This window comes from Tyto alba, unplaced genomic scaffold (assembly GCF_018691265.1).
Source record: "Tyto alba isolate M040663 unplaced genomic scaffold, T.alba_DEE_v4.0 Super-Scaffold_7, whole genome shotgun sequence".
NCBI lineage: Eukaryota > Metazoa > Chordata > Aves > Strigiformes > Tytonidae > Tyto > Tyto alba.
The window spans coordinates 4,959,426-4,975,112 of NW_024881328.1; the positions used below are offsets into that span (position 1 = coordinate 4,959,426).

A 15,687-nucleotide genomic window follows, 5' to 3' on the forward strand; every position below is an offset into this window, starting at 1 on the left:
GCCAGTGACTCAAAGCTATCTAGACTTTTCTTATATTTTGTCTTCCAATTAAATTTATTCAGTGTTTTGATTTCTGTTGCTGCCTAGTTGAGCTTTTCTTAGCTACAATGCACTTGTAAGGGTTTTTGTTTTGTTGGTTTCTACCCTCTGATTACAGAATACATAATGTTTTTAACCTGAACTTGAATTTAACTTAATTTCGAGATTGAGATGATGATTGAAATTTTCTGGAGAGTATGTAGTTCTCTGAATTCTCACTTCTTGTCACCAGAGGGTTTGAGAAGATAAGGATTACAGTTTGAAACCACTAGAAATTACAGGTCAGGAAATGGATGTATGGTCTTGTAATATACAGCATCAAATACGAAGCCTAAGCAAGTAAGTTTAACGGAGCGTCCTCCCTTGTTAGGATATGTTGAGAAGGAAACTATCAGAGGCAGTCATTGATGTTGAATACGTTTCAGGGTTTTGTTTTCAACTTTTGTATGTGATGGTTTTTCTTGAAGCATCTGAAAAGCAGCTTTTCAGTACCCCAAGTCTGTGACTCATGAAAGAGGTGAGCAATAGTGACAGGTTTTTCGTCTTTCCCCTTACTTTGGGCAGCACGTTTTGCATCCTGTTTGTGAGCAGCTCTGCGGCTTCGCATCCGAGAGCTTCCTTAAGCCCGTGATGCTGTTCTCTTCCAGCCATTTTGGAGTACTCAAAAAAACCACAACAAAACACCCTCATGGTTTACATCTCCTGGAGGGTCCAAGCGTGTTGTTCGGGTGGTGATCCCAGCTTGCAGTGATGCAGGAGAGAGCCCTGGGGTGATGCTCAGCCTGCACCTCCCCAGGCTGCTCTCTGGCTTTAGGTCATTTGCCTAAATTACTGTTATTAGCAAATCTTGGGGCCGAAGTGTATTTGAATTGTTCTTTATTTTTATCTTGCACCAGGAAAAGGGAGGAAACCTGTGTGACAAGGAAGAAACTAATTCCTAACCTATGTAACAATTATATGTATTTGAGTGAGTGTGTAAAGTAAAGCTGCTTTTAAATATCTGATTGAAAACAAAACAATAAATTCAAAATACAGTATTTTTAAGTTCTGAACGTTTTGATGCATTTAAAAATTACAAACAGTATCTTCTGATGGTTGAAACTAATACGCGTGATAAGTTTGTCATTGTAATTGCTAAGTAGCCTTTTCTGAAGTAAACTCATTAAAACAATATGAAAGATTAATTTCGCAGGAAGACAGAAGACACTGTAAGGCCTTGCGATATGTTTCTGCTTTTTCCAATACAATTTTCTTAGATAATAAAGAAGATGTATTTCTAAAGTAAAATATTTCTCTCTTCTCTTTTTCAGAATCCGAAAGTCCTTGGAAAATGAGTGTTCTTCTCATTGAAGCTTTTTATGGTGGTTCCCACAAACAGCTGATGGATCTTCTCCAGGAAGAGCTACAAGAAGACTGTGTCCTCTGTACGCTCCCGGCCAAGAAGTGGCATTGGAAAGCACGGACTGCTGCTCTTTATTTCATGCAAACAGTGCCAACAAGTACTAATTACAGGTAACCCAGGAATTGAATCATTTCTAAACACAAATTACAGAGAGGCCTTCAACCAGGTCTCTTGACCTGAATCTTCAGTTATGTGCATGCAAGTATATGTGCGCAACCAAATGGAGACTTGCCACGGACAATACAAGTTTTTCTTCTTGCACTGACTTCTTAGGGTATAATTGGGGAAATTACTGCTATGTTTCAGAGTTTACTAGACTACCTTGTCTTGCGTCGTGAGTCCTTGAGAGTCTCTAAGAATGCAAGTATATGGATATCTGTTTGTGTACACATATGTATGTACATCTTATTTTAAAATTATCAAGTGAATTCTGTAATACTTGAAAGGTTTAAAGTGTGCTTCACAGATGAGGCTGAAAGATGGCACAGATGTGAACACTGCCAGCTTCCTCACTTGCCCTCTGATGTATTTGTTAGCAAGGCTGACTTATCAGAGAGTACTACTCAGGCTGACCTGGAGGATTAAGGGAGCACTTTTATCTTAATGTCGGTCCGGTTCTGTAATGTGCCAGCAACTGTGGATGTCAATTATGCATTTATGCAAGTGGCAAATTTCTATCAGCTAGAACCCGGACTGATGAAAGCGGGCTGTTTATGTCAACAGATAGCTATCATGTAGTGAGAATCAGTCACTCCAGAACCAAGCTGTCTTTAAATCCAGCAATTTTGCTTGGCTTACCTGATCAGTTGGGATGTGGTCAAATGATTGTCTTGAGCAGTGACATAGCGCGTGGTGCGGTGCGTGCTCCGCTCAGGGTGTGCCACAGAGCATCACGGTGTGGGTAGTAAACGAGCACTCCGTTGGCTTTGGACCTTCATGGAGAGAGGCCGTTCATGCATGGGGAAATTTTAGCACAAACAGCCGCTTTTCAGCCACAGAATGAACTTCAGCAGGGCCCTGAGCACACCTAAATGATGTGCTGACTAGTTACAGTTCAGAACTGGGTCTGGTATTTGTTACTGGGAGCAAGTAGATATGGTTGGCTGGGGAAGAAATATGATTTTTCAAGAGTAGATCTTGTGCTATAGAAGGCTACATTTGAGCAGTGTTACCCAACACAATGTCTAATCCATTTTGGAATGCATACTATATAAATGTGCACCTTTGCTGTGCCTGCTTCTGGCTTGCATTTAAAATAAGCTACCATCCCCAGCCAAATGTTATAATTAATTTTCCCCGGTTTGTCTTGTGCGAGGTATTTAGCATTGGTTTCCTATTGCTTTCCTTTCGCAACAATTTTGTTTTGGAGGAGTGTATATGACAAACTGTTATGTAAATTTGTCTTGTATCGCAACCACATCCTCCAACGCATGGCAATGTTATCTGTGTTCCTTCAAGGTCAGCAGCCCAAGCTGTCCAGCACTAACTGTATTAAACTAATCAGACATCACTCATAGACACACACTTCATTAGTTTAACTTACAGTTACATTGACCTAAGATAACTTAACTCCAATTTGTCAAGTAACCCACATCTTGGGGGAAGGGGGAGAGAATGATGACAAAAAAAAAAAAAAAGAAAAAAAACAAAAACCAAAAACCAAAAAAACAGAACCCCACAAAGAAAACAACAAACCCAACAACCCGGCAGCTTGAAAACTCACTTGAAGTTAATAAACTTGCAATCTGTCATAGACTTATGTGCAAATATAACCTTTACTGACAGCAAATAAATCTGATCTAACCAATAGAGCATCTTAGAGAGAGGAAAGCTTTTGCTTTGCTGTTGCTGTTAGGGTTTGATCAGACAGATTCGAATAGTCAAAGTTGACAAAGATGCGATTTTTAAAAAGAGTGTGTACCTCTTCCTCACAAGCAGGATAAAATTTTAGGAACAAGGGCTGATGTGACTGGTGAAAGGAAATCTGATTAGAGGTACCTTCTACTTGACTTGCGCATTTTTAATGTTTGTTTTGTAATTGAATGTTTCAAGTATTTTATTAACTTGAAAGTATAAGTGCATCAGACTACAACCTAATGAGGCTGACTACTCTCTCCTATTAGAAAAAACATTGATTAAAGTTAACATTGATTCTTCTATTTCTAGCTTGCTAGTAACCACCAAAGATCTGCTTCCCAGGTTGTAGTTTAAGACAAAATTCTCATTGCAAACTGGCAGGAGCATGTGTTTTGAATGACACATTTAAATATTTCAACCTTCTTGTGAGGTCATGGGAAATACCAAATTTACATTATTTATAATATTGACATTATTTGTAGAATAAAAACTTTATTTTACAAGTGATTTTCATAAAGGTGACATTTCACAAATATATTGCTTCTATTTGTGCGTTTAATAATACAGAAAGGTCACAAATATTTTGAGTACAAACACTTTGTAACAGAGCTGCATTACTAAATTTTGTTTTCAAACTGTATTTTATTTCAGGATGCTGTGTGTGAGAAATTACACTGATGCTAGTAAGTCTGCTGCTGCTATACATCTATACAGCAGTAGTATACACAGGTTTTAAAAGATCTATACTTTTATACATACAGGCTGATTATGGGAAGGAAGGAGTTTGTTAGTTTTCAGGTGACGTTCAGTGAGTTTAAGGAACAGTCTTAAAAAGTGCTTTTGAAGCAGAGTAGACGATGCAGAGTCATAGATGTTAAATTCAAATACTCTGCAGCGACCGGAGAGTTTATGGGATGAACTTTCAAATACTTTCATCGGAGAACAGAGATGTACTCCCTTGGGCAAGAATTAAAGTTGAATTGGTAACAAATTGTGCCTCGAACATTACTTTTGCGAACGGTGTGGCCGATACCTTGGTGTGCAATAAAATGATGTTCCTGTGCAAGAATGAGGAGATCTACCCGGAATTGTCAGAGGGAGGAGGTGTCCTTGCCCTTCAAGGGGAACACATGTAGCTATTATGGGAGGCATCGGACACCTGGTATTTTCTGTGCAACACTGCATAGTTTTCTGTTGCTTCCCTGATGCAAATTCTGTGCTGTGTTTCTCTAAAAAAAATGTTGCTTTTCTGTTTTCATGGCTTCATTGTGCAGTGCGTCGTTTAAACCAGCTCACGTCTTCATTCATCTCCTCAAAGGAGGATGGCAGCCCAGATGAACGGGGAAGATCAGGCACGCAGCGAGTCCCTCCAACTTGGAAGGCCATAAGGACAGTTTTTAAAGGTGGCTTCCTTGGCTAGTAAACTTGAAATGGTCTAATATATTGATGTACAACAGCCACAGCACTGAGCATTTTTAAGAACTTTCTTAATTGCTAGACAGACTCACGTGATTTTTTTTCCTTAATTGAAAAGAAAGTGCCTGTTTGCACATTGCATTAGTACAACGAGTTTCGTCCTTGCGGTGGCAATTTCCAAATCACAGCATTCGAAATGTACTGAAAAAGGGCACAATTACTGTCTGTTTTCTCTAGACAAGTTTTTCAACAATTAGAGTTTTGGAATTGTTGATGGAATATCATAATTGTCATTCTCTAAATTAGGAAGGTCCAGCAGAGAGACATGACCTCCTCAGGCTGCTGGCAGCCTGCAGAGCTGCTGCCTTGTCTGCTTTGTCTCCCAACTTGCTTTAGACAGCTTAAACTCTTTGATAAATGTAGATGTCTGATCTTGTCTAAAGTTGTTTTCCGTAGCACATAGTGACTATTCAGTAATTCTGGAAAGCACGTAACAAAAATACTATTTTTAGCCTCTTTTTCTTCTTAATTCAAGGAAAGTTCTCAAATTTGAAAATACTGTTGCATGATTTAATGAAAAACAAAACAAAACAAACCAGCTTGCTTTTCTTCTTTCTGTATTTCTGTTCTTTATTACCATGAACAATCTTTTAAATTTCAAATAATAAAACAGTTGATATGACACACTAGAGGAAAACATTGTATATTGTAGGGACTGTCATCCACAGAAAGTAGTTCAAACCCCAAGAAGTTAGTAGTATAAGAGATCTGGAAAATGGAAAGACTAAATGCAGTGTAGCTTCCAGTTTGTTTTAATAGCACTGCTAGATTATTTTAAATATATATATTATAAATATTATGTGTAGCATTCAGTATTGCCCCCCAGGTAGCTGTTCATATGAATAAAGATTTTATTTGTAACAGACTCTAGCCCTAGGGTAAATGTTAGCATATATATACCCACTGATATTTGACAGCTATATTTTAAAGACAAAATCTATGCTTTTTACATTTTACAAAAGAGAAAACAAATCATTGTTTTCAATTAATAGAGCTCTGAAAAATAACAAACCTGGAGGGGTATAGTGTTCAGCAATGTATAGTCTATTCCAGCGATATATAATGTAGATGTTTGGTTTTGATATTTTTTTTGGTGTGGTTTTTTTTTTTTTTTTTTAATAACCTGTTAAGACTACAAGATCTAGGATTGTTTCTGATCTGATGCTTTCATTCTGTTCTATGAGGAGAAAATGTATTATACAGTGAATTCTTTACTAACTGATGGATGGGTGTCACCTGACTGTCCTCTTAAAAACAGTGATCCTGTAAATTTTTATTCCAATGCGTATTTGAGTCCCGCTGAAAACAAACACAGCTTGTACGTGTGAGCATTCGTAAGTTAGTGTACTTACTGGTCTCTAGATATTTTCTTTCCAAAAACCCACTTGCAAGTAATGTGTCCTGGGGAGGATGTTTAAAGATGTGAATTGAAGCAAGGCAGGGCAAATTTCAGCCATTTCATTAAAGCTGAATACATAGATGCCTATATGTGCTGGGAACATTTCTGTCTTTTTACATCTTTATGTCAAATACTGGAAGTGCAGCTTTATAATCTTTGTAGGAAGTGCAATATTTTTCCCTGCATTAGAAGCCTTCCCAACATTTGACTCTAATAGCACTCAGGTAAGAAATAAATAAATTGTATGTGTGAGTAGTACACTAGTTAAATAAAAGATAACTGTGCACCTTCAAATAAAAAAGTTTACCTGATACTATTTTTTTTTTTTTTTTGGCATATTTTATGTTGTTTGCTTCTGTATATAGGTAAATAAAACTTGAATCTCATTTATGGTATTGACTACTCAGAGTGTCTATTTTGGTCTTATTGCTCAACTTCGTTACGTTTGATGATGGGATGTGGCTCACCTTCTTGGAATTGCTGAATAATTTTTTGCCCAGAGCTGCTCTTAATTTCACACCATTTCTTTGTTGCTCACTGTAAAGCTAAGAAGTGCTTGTGTGTTTTATCTGCAGTTTTATGTCAGATACAGTGGAACGTGTTCCTAGAGAATAGACTGGTGAGTTGACTTTGATTAGTTGATATAAAGGGATGAAGAGATAAGGTGGCTAAATGTAATAGCCAGTACTCCCTGAAGACGGGGTTCAGATCTTGTCTTTGATTAAAAATAACATGTGGGTGTAACTTACTCATTTCTGTAGCCTCACTGACAGATAAAAATAACGATGTTCTTACCTTGCTGTAGAGATGTCCAAATGAGGGTAGAGGAGGCACTGCTTCATTACTTCTTTAATTTCCTTAGTGCTAAACTTGCTTGCAATTTTTTTTTTTTTTTTTTTTTTTTTTTCTTTTTTCCTTAAGCAAATCAGTTGAGTTCACCAAGGTTAGTTCACACGGGCTTGTGCAAACGCATACGCATTCGTCCTGCCCACGCTTTGAACTAGCTGGTTGGGAGCTGGCGTCGCACCGGGGGCCAGATGGCCGTCCTAGCACCGTGTTGAGCCTAAACCAATAAACCCCACCGAGATACGAGACACAGGCACCGTGTTCCGAGCTAAAACAACTTTGTGACTTCTGACCAGAGCTGGCTGGTGTCCAGCCGGCTTAAAGCGTAAGCAAAGAGAATATACGTCCATATGGAACGGCACGAAGCTCCACCGCTTATCACAGGGGATGCCCCTCCACTTCTGTAGCCCCGGATAATAGAGGGTGTCCCAGCCGGAATAACGGGTGTGAAATTCCCTCTGATGCAGGAGAACTTGGGGGCCATGTGATGCTGGGAATACGTAACGTGGGAATGTACGTGTAAAAGGGGGTTTTGCGTGATTTGGGTTAACGTCGCCCCAAATCTGTTCTGAGAACTTCATCTGAAAACGCTACTGTTCGAAGTAAACTTCTGCAGAAGAGCATATGATCAAGTGTATTTGAGAATGATTTGTATCAGAACACTAATATGAAACAATGCTTTGATAACGAAAGACAAATGTTTAAATTCTATAATTGATTTAATTTCTTTTGATTGGGAAGATACTGTAAATAAAGGTAAAAAATTAAGTAATCCAGTAAAAAAATTAAGTAAGGTCTAAGGGCAAAATCACTTCCTATTGATGGTAACAGCACTGCTGCAGTTTCTCTGCTCACAATTAGACTTCTAAAATTTACTTTTCGGTATGACAGAGAGAGGCTGCCTGAAAGTTTTCAAGAAGCCAGTGAAAGAGGTGGGATGTCCTTTGTTGGGCAGATTAATTACCTTGCCGCCGCCGCACAATGGGGCCAGGAACAATGTTCTGGCGCTCAAAGTCCTTGTGCAATACAGCAATTTAAGAGCAAATGTTTTTATTCTTAGGTCTGGCTGCGTAAAAACCTGGGGGGGAGGAATCCGGTAACAACAACAACAAAAAAAATCTTTTAAGGAACAGGACAAATAATTTCCTGAGTAAACTACCTGAAATTTATTCAGGCAGACAGCAATGTGATCTTAAACATTCACTTTGCATTAATCAACTTTGCCTCAGATAAAATGCTGGCAGATGGTAGCTATTCATTTTAAAAGTGACAGGTTTTCTTTACGTTTCTGTGTGGAAACCCCCACATGCACTTTTCCCTCCAAAAACTTTAGTTATTTAATTTGTCCAACATGCCTTTTTTTTTTTTTTTTTTTAATACAGTCCCGTCATTAGGCAATTTCACAATTTGGATAGTTAAAAGAGGTTTTAGATGAATTTAAATGCGGGCTCCTTCCTTTGAAGTCACTGGAAGTATATATATATGTGATCTCCAATTTGGCAGGAATAAGATGGGAATGATGAACACAATGCAAGGAGAGGTGCGGGACTGGGAAGGACACTGGTTGGGACTGCTGGGTGATCTATAGAAAGGGCTAATGTGAAGTGGCAGTTGTCCGTTTGATGTGTAAAAGATTTGCTGAAATTCCAGAAAAATATTCTGATGAGACAAGGAAAGAACAGTCTGTTTTTTCAAACCTTACCATGTGTTTTCCTTTATGTTCTCCAATGCCGGGTGAATTCCTTATTTTTCTTTCTAAAAGGAATTTTATGAATCACCTGGAGAATTGATATTTACATTGCTGGCAGTAAAATGTAATGAAATTGTGCATTATGATTCAGTATTTCTACACTTTGGATTTTAATGAGTATTTTATCTGTCCTTTGAAATGGATGCTGTGTATATATTTTATTTCTAGATTAGTTATGGATTACACTTCTCTTTTCAAATAACAAACTTATACAGTATTATATTTTAAAGAATATGATACTTTCAGTAACTCATTGTCATTCTAGTCCACAATACTAATTTGATATTCCAAAGGGAAAGAAACAAAGCTTTTGGATTGCATCTAATGAAGAGAAAAATCTCATTTTTTTTTTCCCTTTTTTATTGTGCTGCTTTTTTCCTAATCTCAAGTTACATTTTTTTGTCACCTACGAAGTAAATAACACAAATTTTGTCAGATACTTGGTTTGCACATGATTTGGGTTTATAGCTTTGTATTCCAATGTCATAAATAACTAGCTTTCTTAATGAGTACTCACAGCTTGGCTGTGTTTTGTGAATTGATATATTACGAAAAGAAATTTTATGTTATGCAAATTGTTTTTAGCAAAACAGTTCTAAGAGGAGACCTACCTTAACACCGATATTTCCACCCCTCCCCGGCCCCAAGCATTAATCTGACCCAAATACATTGAAGTTGGAAAATCTTGGTCCAGGTATCTGCGGAGGTCCCAGTTGCCAGTCTACAACAGACCAAGAATTCAGTTACCAGTTGAGCCCCAGTGTCCTCGCAGGTACTTGCTCAGGTGGTTTCACTTCTTCTCACTCCATAACTGCTCGCCTTGTCTCCGTTGACTGCAGCTCCCATGGTCACTGAGTAGGGGCTTTTTTTGATGAGCTTGGGTGGTACAAGCTGGAAGTCGAAGCGGTATTTCTACAGCTGCTTTTTCACGCCAGCTCTGGGTTGTTCCTATCTGCTGTGGGTGTCCCGGCGTTTCAGCCTGGATTCTGAAGGCACTGACCAGGTTCATGGTCACTCGAAGGAATGCGCCCAGTGGTCTTTTCTGGTTTCACCTCCTTGGTTCCTCTGGGATTACAGCTGTATACAGATTTATAATGGGCACGTGGCCATGGAGGCAGGTGATCCCTGTTAACAAGTAGTGCAGCTTGACAGGGTTGTGGAGAGGTGCTAGAACGAAGTGGTGCTCCTGGCCCTGTGTGCCACAGCGGGTTATTTCAGGGGTTTTTACTTCAGACTAGGTGTAGCCTGGTTCTTAAGGGTCTGAGTGTCAGTAAGACTGGGCTGGAGTCCATTGAATGCTCCCAGGGGCATCGCCTCCTGGTGCAGTTTCATCCGAAGGGATCCAGTTCACAATCTCGGAGGCCACTCTGGTGTGAACTGAGGCGTGCTAGGCGGAGGTGGTTGGCAGATGGGCGGTTACTTCGTAAATGCTCTTTTGTATCAAACTGGAATGCTAATCTAAATTGAATCACGGAATAATTGATTTTTGTGGATTGTGATGTCATTTCTTCCCTAAACATACAACATACACCTAGGCTGTAGTTTGATTACGGTCTATATGCCAAATTATGGTGCGATTAAATGATTTTAATTTAAGATGGACTTCTGACTCCTCAAACAGTTTGATCCCAAGTATTTCGGGAATGATACCTGTTATTGGTATGATTTGAATCATTATGATAGTTAATTTACCCTCCCTTCAAAAAAAAAAAAAAAAAAAAAAGAGACTTTAAATTATGTGCATTCCTTTGAATATCTTTAAATACAAAGCAACTGAAAAGCTGCTTTTTTTTTGTTTATCATTCTATAATGAAGATTTTTGCAATCACTTTATTCCCTTGGACAGTATTTTTCCTTTCTTGCCTTTGTCCTTTGTCCCTGTCTTTTCCTCCCTTCCTCCTGCACATATCCTCTGATGGTCCAGTGGACACAGTCATTTTAAAGAATGCTTTCCATTTCAGAGCGCTTATTTTTTTTTTTTTATTGTGTATGTTTATAACCTTGTCTACTTGTTCATCATTTTTTGTTTTAGCTCTCTTAATTTCTGTTTTACTTGTTGCACGCTGGAGCTTATATTTCTGTCTAATAGCAGCTTGAAGAAAGAACGAAGGAGCAGCAGTGGACACAACATCAAAAGCAAATATGTGATTTTCCTTCTTTGCAGAATTCTTACTGGAAGTATGTCTACCTGGTAACAGTATTGTTTCTAATAATAGTATGAGAAAAGATGTATCTCGAACAGGCCCAGTGTTTCTCTCACACCAGTTTTACCTGATGTAACTACTTAAATTGTTTAAACTAATGATCTATGGAATGGCTTTAAAAGAAGGTAGAAATTATTATATGTGAAACAACAGAAAATTTATTTCCACATTAATTTTTGTTGTTTAAGTGGTGTTCCTACAGTGAGTTTTGTTATCTTGTGCTTTCTTTGAGTGATAATATTTTTTTAGCATAACATATCATGCATATAATGAAGATGTGTGTCTATTTGGAATACGGAAACATCTTAATGGAATTAAGTAGTATGTAATAACATGAAGAAATTTTTGAATGCATATAATACTATGTATGTTATATTTGGAAGAATTAAAAAAATTGGAGTCATTTGAGAACATCTGCAATTTTTTATTTATGTAAGAGAATATCCCATTTTTAATTAAAGAAGGAATTTAAGAATGATAAATGGGACCATTATCTAGTAGCAGTTAGTTTGCAGGCATTTTTTTCCTACTGTTCTGCAGATTGCTGCAGGTTTGACAGTGCCTTTGGCTTTTGTGAGCAAAATGCATTTCCTACTCATGACAGAATAGTTGTAACTCACTAAACATGGAACAGTTATCATGCATAGCAACATCTCTATGTTTAGACCCTGAGGAATAGAATGATTTTAAACTGTGCATATGCAGAAATTTCCTGGTAATCAATTTTATTAAAAACATAACAACTAAAAATTCTATATGCCAAATTAATTTGGAGAAATAGTGCTAAAGATACTAAAACTATGCAAGAAGAGGAGATGAATTGCGGGGGGAAATTGTAACGAAGGAATTATCTTTTATTTTTTTAGAGCGAAATGATTCCTGAATGAACTTAGAGGGAGAATTTCTATAGCTATACTCTAATAAATCGTAGATGAGCCAAAATTAGATGATATTTCTGAAGGAAGTACTGAAGTACTCTACATCATACTGTTTACAGTGCAGACATAGCTTCTGTCTGCCTTGTAGCCATTGACAAAAAAAGGAATGTGTGCTTTAGACCTGTTTTCCTTCAAGGATGGCCAGTTCATCTTGACACAGGCTGAGGCTCATGTTGGAGGTTAATAGGTAGATGGAGAGGGGGGTGAAGGTTTTGATTAGATAGATTGCAGGGGTTCTCTATGAATAGCTTCTTTTGTTGTATTTGGCATGTTTTTGAAGTTTTTGGTTTTCAGTAGTAGACTGACCATTTTCTTGTTTTTTTTTGTTTTTTTTTTGTTTTTTTTTGAGTTTAGCCCTTAAATTACTTTTTGATGTTATGCTTATCCTAAACTAAGTTGGTTCTGAATTATTTTTACATTCACAAATCTTAGCTGTGTGGTATCAAAGTGAGAGGAAAAAGAAGTTGGGTCAGTACTTTGAGAGTAACTTGAGTTAGCCCACCACTGCCATCGGGTGTTACGCATCTCTCGGTATTTCTGACTCTCAGCTACCCAGGAGCAAACAGTGACTTCATACCTGCCCTTGTATCATCAAAGTCTGCTGGTTTTGCCTTTTCTCTCCATTGCTTTCACAAAACTTCAGGATCCTGAACGGGGGGAGATCAGTTGTCTGGGGTCACTTGACCATTGTGTTTAGTGATGGCTTTAGATGATGTTTTCAAGGTACAAGTCAACAGACAAGTATGGAGGAGGACCTGGCTACAGAGTCCCACAGCTATCTGCTCTAGATTGTTGTGTTACCATCTACTGAAGCCTGTATCGGTGGAGTCTGATTTGCAGTAGTGCTTACTCTTGTGAGGCCTTGCAAAGGATCTTGTGGCCCAAGCTAGTTTGGAATCAGTCTTCAGTGGTTTCTGTGCCTGTTGAAGCATTCAGGTCTGAAGTGCTTTAAACACAGATCTCAGGTCTTGCCCAAGAAGACAGAAGCTCTCTAGGCAGAGGTGGTAGGGAGTAGTTTGAAAAAATAATAGTTTTTAGAAAAGACTCTGGAAAACCAGAGTCTAACATAATTATTTAAAATTGCATCATGAACTAGAAATTATACAACCTACCTTTTCTTTCACTTTTTTTTTTTTTTTTTAATATGAAGCAGAGAGCCTAGAGAGTGGTCTTGCATTGATTTAATACTCACTCTAGTGTAGACTGAAAAATACTTGTATATATTTTTGCATATCAGTATAGAAAAATTCCAGATTTTCATGTGCCATGCTATTGTATGATGAGGGGACTATACATTCAGTATTAAAAAATAAGCCTCTATACTTTTAAAATACTAATTTCCAATGTTAACAGTTGTGTGGAGGGCCACTGACATTGTGGATTGCATGGGGTCTCGGGTTCAGGCCTGTTTGAAGACAATATTTATGGTGTCTCTGCATGTCTTGCCATGTCATTAGCAGGCGATTTTCAAGGGGCTGTTCTTAGATTATATTTTGCCATGGCTCTTAAGTTTTCTTACATACCGATTGGAAAAAAGTGAAGGACATAGTAGTTTTCCTGTGCCTTCAAGAGCTCCATTGGTGGTTGATGAGACCAGTGTGTTCGGAGTGTGGGTGGAGTTGGTATGTCTGAGCGAGCGGGATGAATGAATTGGTGGCAGGGAGGGAGTTGGAGATACTTGTATGCTTCCTGCTTTTTTTTAAACAGTATAAAAGATATTTCAGCTGTTGAGATGAAGTTCAGCAGCTGCTCTGGAAACTCCCAGTAAAACAGCGGCCTGAATTTTCTTTATCTTGAGCATCTGCCTCTGACCACAGATGTTGCTGGGGCTCTGTATTTCTCCTAACCAGTAGTCTTTGAATTACACGGTTGATATATAGTAATAATGAGAATGGTTTTTTATTGGATAAGATGGAATTCAGAGATAATAGTTACGTATTAATTGCTAGGTTCATACTAAGACTCTGAATCATGAAGAGGAAGGTACAAAAGCTGTGCATGCAAAGCAAATGCTTCACAGTGGAGGAAAACCTCTATGCAGCCATCTTCTGGGTTGCTACAGCATCCCTGTGATATTTGCTTCCCCATTATCTCTTTAGCTCACTTCTCCACAGTGTATTTTGGTCCATACATTTATATTTTTAATTCTTTTTTCCCTTCCAGCACGTGCTGTGAAATTTAAAACTGTAACTTGAATGACTCTTATATGTAATATCTGATTTTGTCTTCAAAATATGGAGGGGTTTGGAGTGTGAGCAATGGCATATTTAAGGTAGAATTGTCTGTGTTTTTGCAGATTGCCAGTATTATACGCCAGAGCAGCCTTCTGACCACGAAGCCCAACCACACTTATTCTATTAGCTGTACTTCAGGAGTATTTGTTTAGTTTTTTCCTCAGATGGATAACCAATATGGAGCATTCTGTCCACAGAAGTCTTATTAAGGAGGTTAGAGCATCCTGCTAATTAAGAAAAACTAATTAGGCAGATTGTTGCGCCTGTAACCAGAATTTTATATTTTAATGGATTTTGAAATGCAGTATACTCACTTTTCCTATTGTAAAATACACTTGTCTTTCTTATGTCTGGAAATAGTCTTTTTGAGGAGATTATGCACTCAGAAGAAAGCAGTAACATTATCACTTTTGAATTTATTAAACTGTAGACTAATACATGCTGTAAAATTGGTGAAATCATTAATTCATACCAGCTTCTTATTGTGGTAGTCCAAATTGTTTTGTTACCTTCCTGTTGGTAGATTTAAAGTTTTTTAAGTGCCCCAAAGAGGAGCTGGATTAAGTTCATATGAGGAAACAATATCGTTTGTGGCTGCATTAAAATTAGGCTTAGACGGTACTCAAATCGCACAAATTATTATTTGTCTACTTCAAGCTCAAATTCATTGCAACTGTTTCACTGAGTCTGGGGAAATTTTTTGTGTTTAAGGCTGGATCAAACCCATTTGTGAGTGCTCTTGCAGTGTTGTTACGGGGTTTCGGTCTGGAAGCCGAAAAATAATCCCATTCTCAGCTGTGAGGTGACCTGGAAGCAAAACCACTGGGGTTGGTTGGGTTTTCATGGTTTACATCTAATTCCTGTTTGGTACAATTGACCAGTGCTGAGGCATTTCCTTGGTTTACAAGGTACCGTGTGGAAAGCAGTTTGTGGCTGGGGAGAAAAAGTCTGATTTGAGATGCACTTAAAATATAAAATATATTTAAGATGGATTTCTCCTCGATGTCTACTTTTGAACATTTTTTTTTTTTTTTTTTTTTAGCTATGCCCTGCTACGAACTTTAATTAGTCTTAACCTTTTTTTCAGGCTTGTCATTCTGTATTTTGCAAAATGCTTTGGCTTGTGGATAAGCCGTGTTGCCGGGAGCTGTGGGCAGTGACCTGCAGTCTGTCTCAGGACCATCCTCTGAGATGTAATTTGAGATACAGATGTTGAAATTGGTGAGACGAGGTTGGCGGCCATCTGGAAGTTGGCCATCTGCTCCTTCCTGCAGAAGCAGGGAGCGATGCGTTTGGGGGTCCCTGCCCTTTCTTGTCATAACCTGAGTCAAGACGATTCAGAATTGCATCTTTGAAGCCTGATTTGTGAACACTGGGTTGCCAAGTGCTTGGCGCTTAGTGATGTAAGGGGCTAGAAAGGGAAAAATGGACAAATACTTCTAGACAAGTCAGATGTGGAAATGAGCTGTATAAAAAAGGACTTCAGTAATGCACTGAAGGCTTAAGATAATATAGCTCAGGTCTTAGCAGCGTGGAAGAAGA

The 15,687-nt window shown here is 38.2% G+C and overlaps 1 protein-coding gene across 7 annotated transcripts in view; it reads left to right on the plus strand.

The window, feature by feature from the left end:
* Positions 1 to 15,687, plus strand: part of GTDC1 (glycosyltransferase like domain containing 1) — a 204,598-nt gene that overhangs the window by 58,992 nt on the left and 129,919 nt on the right. For all 7 annotated transcript variants that reach the window (XM_042808522.1, XM_042808525.1, XM_042808528.1 and 4 more), the window contains exon 3: positions 1,350 to 1,551. In XM_042808522.1, the coding sequence (XP_042664456.1) occupies positions 1,350 to 1,551 (202 nt within the window). The remainder of the gene's footprint in view (positions 1 to 1,349; positions 1,552 to 15,687) is intronic.